Here is a 6,155-nt window from a genome sequence, read left to right as displayed (position 1 = left end):
GATGGAGCGTGGCGCGAGCGACCTTGCAGGGAAAGTTATACAGAGCATTTATCTACCACGGCTAATAATATAAAACTAGTTATACTTAGGAGCGGTGGTAGCTCAGTCGTGTGAGCGCCCGCTTCTCAATCAAGAGATGCGGGTTCCAATGAGTTCTTTAAATTTATGTACAATGTATACCATCGCTCTTACGGTGAAGGAAAACATCGTAAAACCTGCATATCTAGATTTAGCACATCAATTGATGTAGATAGATTAATCTAGATATGTAAACTCACCAACCCGCATTGGACCAGCGTGGTGGGAAACGGTCCAAACGCCTAAAGGCAGTTTAGACCTTGGGGATATGCACAAAGGTTCCACTCGAGAGAGCTAGGTGCAGGTACTTACACCCCCACAGAGAATAGAATAGAATAGTTATACTTACACAAATTGAGTACTTATCTCCTAATACCTATTTAGCTACATACGTATATAGCTTAGCTAGTGCATTTGTGTGGTTATGGATTTGAATGGCTTTTATGTCCTAAATACTTAATTTTATTTGAAAAGTACTTACTTATAGTTAACTGCCTTACCACCACAATAGATAGAGATTATTAGAGATACTTAATACATAACTCTTGCGAAGATTCTCGAATTAACTATCATCTTAAAATATTTTAAGTATAACTACAATAATTAGTAATATTATAGCTACTTTACTACCTATTTCCACAACTGTTAGCTCGACATAATCCTTTTCAATGAGCATCACGGCGTGCCCTGCAGGACTTCACGTGAATGCTCATTTCAAACTACTTTTGTTTATACTGAAAGTAGGTAGGTAGGTACTTTTGGAAATTGTGAACAACCCTGTTGGCATAAGTGTCGAGTTGACATGATCAGCTGGAGCCGCCCCGCCACCGCAGCCACTCACTGAGAACTCTGCAGTGGGGGGCTCGCGGGGGACTAGACAGTGCCGAGACTGAGAGCGGGAAAGTTGTGTCTTGTGACGTCACCGCGAGTGAGTGTACCCACACGACAGTGGACCAATATGCGGAATCACGTGAGTACAGACTACTTAAGTATAGGTATAGTTTATTTTTATTTTAAGCAATGCATATTACATAATAAATAAATATGTAGTCGAATGCAGGTCACAACACTCTTGACACTACTCTCGACATTCCTCATCATCACGCCACTGGATGCGATCTTTAGCTTTCCGCATCCAATCATAACCAGCCACCTTTCGCAAGTCGTCACCCCATCTAGCCGGAGGGCGTCCCACACCACGTTTGCCTAGTCGCGGCCACCACTCCAGAACACGTTTACCCCATCGGTCATCGGTTCGGACAGATGTGACCAGCCCACTGCCACTTAAGCTTACTAACTCGGTGAGCTATGTCGGTGACTAGTTCTCTGTCGGATTACTTCGTTCCGGATGCAATCTTTCAGAGAGACTCCAAGCATAGCTCTTTCCATAGTTCGCCAGCCACTACCAAGTACTTATTTTAGGGCTTCATTCCAGCAGACCAAAAGCTGCGCTTTTTGGTCGTGGTCTCCACTCGAGAACTGGTCTACCGCATTGGCCATAGTCTAAGTCATGCACTCACCTCAGTTCACTGACAAATATCAAGATTTCAAATACGCCGAGCACCGATCATTCCTCAGTGAGTGACTCTAATCAGTGGACCAGTCATTCAATGGCAACGCTTCTGCGGAGCGTGCCATCATTAACAGGACGCACTGGTTGAGGATTTTAGCGTTTCAAATTTGATGAATCACTGAGGAAAGCATCAGCAAAGCATGAGCACACATAATATCTCTACCAAAATGAAAGAGCGTATTAAAGTATTGTGCGAAACCGCATCAGTAGGTAGAGTAGGTACTTTAAAAGAAATATATTTAGGCTTGCGATAGCACTTTCTTGGAATTCCCCGGCAGATTTCATAACATTGTTGTGTTGCCGGCGCAGGCGGATGTGGCCGCGGCCCGCGGTCGAGGCGCCCACCACCATCCTTGTTTAGTTTAGTAGCGGGGCCACGAAACTGCGTCCACATTCACACTTTATGAGTACTTTCACTGTTTGTTTGTATGTGAACCTAATTACACTTTAATATAGATAAGGTTTGGTGTTGTTCAAGTTGTCTCCTTCAGTGTTTCCGTATTGGAAAGTCACGGAGTTTTAAGCTCACGAGATTTCACTTTACGAGTCATGATAATATTAATAATTTATTTTCAGTATTATACGTTGGAGCACATATCAATATGGAAGAAAGTATACATGATAATTTTCAAAATGACAGTCATCGACCCGCGCTCGATGTAGCACTGTCCGCTGGATCCCTGGCCGCGCGCTGCGCTTTCTCCGACTCGGCCGCTCGTTGCGCAACTGCGGTGACTCGCTGACCAGCTCGTAACAACGCGTAACCATCGACGTGACTAATGTTGCGATTAGGGACTGCACTTGTGGGTCACGGTCACTGGGAATCCACATAACAATCGTGAATTGAATTTTCTATGCCATGAAAATCATGAGAATTAAATGGAACACACATAACAACAGACTTCTACAGAGCTACACATACCTAACCTCTTCATCTTTACTGTGTAATTATTTTCCCAGCAGATATCCATCGCCTTACTAGCTCTCTTCAGCGGCGTCCAGCTAGCGTCATCCGGCAACTGGACGGACACGTGCGAGCTGGAGCCGTGGGACGCCGGCCCCTGGGGCGCGGTGCTGGAGGAGTGGGCGACGGCGACGGCGGGCGCGGGGGCGGGGGCGCGGCGCGGGCGCATCCTGGCGCCGCCCGGGGCCAGCTACTACATCACTGATGCCATCAGTGACCGGGTGGGCCTAGCGCCACCGCCGCCGCGCGGGTACGACGAGTGGACTGCCACGCTGCCCGCCACGCCGGCGCCTAAGATCGTCAATAAACCATCCAAACCGTACAAGGACCAGTTCAAGCCTAGTCCTGTCCATGTGAGTACATTATAATATGTAATATAATCTGTCGTTATGATGTGTAATATTCATCGTATTAGGTAATTATGGCTAGTTATCTCTCGTAGAAGCTGGTAGACTATAATATGAATTTCAATCATATTTCCAGCCCGCACCGCAGCAAGTACCTCAACACCAGCAGCAGTACCCACAGCAACACTACCCGCCACAACAACAACAACAGTACCCACAACAGCAATACCCACAACAACAACAACAACAGCAGCAACAGTACCAGCCACAACATCAACAATATCCACCCCAACAGCAGTACCCAGACCAATACCCTCAGCAGCAATACCCGGGCCAGGCCCGACCCCCGACCCCCTCGGCCGCGGACCGCGTGGACCCCTCCCCTCCCCCCGCCGCCCCCGCCCCCGCGCGCCCCGCCGCCCCCGCTCGCAAGGAGGTCTCCGACACGGACCTGTATCTCCTCGCCGCTATAGAGAAGCTGGTGTACCGCGTGGACCTCATGGAGAAGCGCCTGCGCCGCGCCGAGGAGAGCCTGCACTACCTGCTCGCCGGCAAGGACAAGGCACCCGGTGAGTCAGGGAAACAGTTCATCTCTGTCAATTAATTACTTATCCAAAAGAGAATGGGCAAAAATATATGGGAGCTGGGACCACCCTCCAATAGCAGTAAGACTAACGTCGTTGGATAGGTCTTGTCAATAGGAATAACTTTCGCTTTGACAGCTTTGTTGTCACAGTTGTCCGTTCAGAGATATATGACATATAAGTTCCGATACTCGTCAGTTCATCTTACTGCTATTGGATGCTGGACCACCCTCCAATAGCAGTAAGATTAACGTCGTTGGATAGGTCTTGTCAATAGGAATAACTTTTGCTTTGTTGTCACAGTTGTCCGTTCAGAGATATATGACTTATAAGTTCCGATACTCGTCAGTTCATCTTACTGCTATTGGAGGCTGGACCACCCTTGGATAGGTCTTGTCAATAGGAATAACTTTTGCTTTGACAGCTTTGTTGTCACAGTGGTCCATTCAGAGATATATGACTTATAAGTTCCGATACTCGTCAGTTCATCTTACTGCTATTGGAGGCAGAATACACATCCACCGCTGCCCTTTTTGTTTTTTACTGTCAGTTATTGTTATCCAATATGCCCAGATCTCGTCTGATAGTGTAGATAGTGTAATTATAATAATAAATAATTAAAGAACAACCAGTGCTATTATTTTTCTTCCCAAGAAAATATTTAATTATCCCCCTATCGGAACTTATATGTCATATATCTCTGAACGGACGACAGCGACAACAAAGCTGTCAAAGCAATAGTCATTCCTATTGACAAGACCTATCCAACGACGTTAGTCTTACTGCTATTGGAGGGTGGTCCAGCCTCCAATAGCAGTAAGATGAACTGACGAGTATCGGAACTTATAAGTCATATATCTCTGAACGGACAACTGTGACAACGAAGCTGTCATAGCAAAAGTTATTCCTATTGACAAGACCTATCCAACGATGTTAGTCTTAATGCTATTGGAGGGTGGTCCCAATCTGCCCATTGTCATTTATAGACACAATAACAGAAACCATGAAAAGTGGAGTCCATTCGCTTTTCAAAGCTTTGTAGTCGCATACTACCTACCTACATTATAAGTACGCCTAACTACTGTACCTACCTATCATCCTAGTCCTACTAACATGATTGGTCGTTGTGTCCGCAGAGCCGTGCGTGGACAAGTTCACGCGCGTGGGCGGCGCGTGCTACCACTTCTCTCTGGAGGCTGCGGACTGGAAGTCTGCCAACCTGGCGTGCCGCAAGCTGCGCGCCGCGCTGGTTGAACTGGACTCCAGTGAGGAGCAGCGGCTGCTCATGGCCGCCGTGCACGCTGACAAGAAGATCAAGGGTATGGGGACTAGTTATTATGAGCCCTCGCCCACGGCGACTTTTTGTAGCGATGCTGTTGTGAAGTGTCGAAGAGAATAGCTGTATATTCTCAAGCATAGATTTAGCACACCTTTGCAGTTGGTACTCATAATTGACTGTTTCTGAGACGAAGTAGCTTACTACTATTTCAAACATAGATGTTGGAATAATAACCAACTAGGTATATTTTATGTCCTACAATATGAGAAAAATAGACTTTACAAAATGTCCAGAAGAATTTAGGATCATTATTGATTTTAGATTCTGAATAATTAGGTAATAAAGCTTCTATAGCATGCCAATACCAATTTGTTTACTCTTTTTCTTAAAATTTTATAACTTTCATAATCTGATGTCAATTTAATATCAATTTACTGTCGTGTGGATGTGAATAAACACTTGTAGATACATTAGTCAGAATGATCCACAGCTAAAACATGCATGTTATTTCTCCCTAGAGCTGGACTTCTGGACGGGCGGGCTGAACCCGGGGCTGCTGTGGATCTGGGCGGGCTCGGCGCGGCCCGTGCTCAGCAACTCCACGGGGGGCGGCAACTCCGGTGGGGGCGGCAACTCCACGCAGGTGATACACGGCGAGGGGCGCTGCCTTGCGCTGGTGTGGGACCCCCCCGCCGCCCGCCACGTCTACCGCGGACAGGACTGCGCCTTCCGACATCGGTGAGTTGCACAGCTATAGCAGCATCATTCATCGGAACATTTTTGATTTAAAAAAAACTTTGATGACTTGGACCTAAATTTGACTCAAGTACCATTTAAAGGCCTACGTACCAAATATGTGTAGGAAGGTATGTTCATTTTCTTAGTTTTATAAAGCGGAGCTCATTCGAATATTCCAGGTACGTGTGTGAGAAGACGGAGGACAAAACGAAGCTGAGCAACGAGATCGCGAAGGTGTCCCGGTCGCTGCGGCTCGCGGGGGCGGCGCTGGGGGCGGGGGCCGCGGAGGCCGGGGCGGGGGGCGCGCGGCGCGGGCGGGAGCTGCGGGGGGACCGCGGCGCCGCGGAGCTCGACTAGCCGCAGCTACGTCACGGCCCAGACACTCCAAAGAGCTTTATGCTAACTATATCTTGCAACTATCCATACTAATGTTTACTTACCTATTGTAAATGAGTTAGTTTGTCTTTTCACGTGGTAAAGTGCAGAAACGGTCGCCTATAGTTTTCTACGTAACGAGGATGAAGAGAAACTTACTTTCCATAAGCTTGAAGCGAATCGCAGCATGCGAGAAATAGCTTATAGTACAATTATT

At 47.1% G+C, this 6,155-nt stretch overlaps 1 protein-coding gene across 2 annotated transcripts; it reads left to right on the top strand.

Moving 5' to 3' along the window:
- Positions 1–942: 942 nt before the first annotated feature.
- On the top strand, positions 943–6,076 carry LOC119691194 (homeotic protein female sterile). 2 transcript variants are annotated; one of them, XM_048625996.1, is made up of 6 exons: positions 943–1,048; positions 2,612–2,968; positions 3,099–3,531; positions 4,683–4,865; positions 5,344–5,563; positions 5,743–6,076. In XM_048625996.1, the coding sequence occupies exons 1-6, from the start codon at positions 1,037–1,039 to the stop codon at positions 5,918–5,920; spliced, it is 1,383 nt and encodes a 460-aa protein (XP_048481953.1). In that variant the 5' UTR covers positions 943–1,036; the 3' UTR covers positions 5,921–6,076. The 2 variants fall into 2 exon arrangements, with proteins under 2 accessions (XP_048481953.1, XP_048481954.1); XM_048625997.1 differs by having other exon boundaries at positions 958–1,048; positions 2,615–2,968.
- The last annotated feature ends 79 nt before the right edge of the window (positions 6,077–6,155 follow it).

Source organism: Plutella xylostella, chromosome 15 (genome assembly GCF_932276165.1).
Source record: "Plutella xylostella chromosome 15, ilPluXylo3.1, whole genome shotgun sequence".
NCBI lineage: Eukaryota > Metazoa > Arthropoda > Insecta > Lepidoptera > Plutellidae > Plutella > Plutella xylostella.
This window is presented reverse-complemented; position numbering and strand designations above follow the sequence as displayed.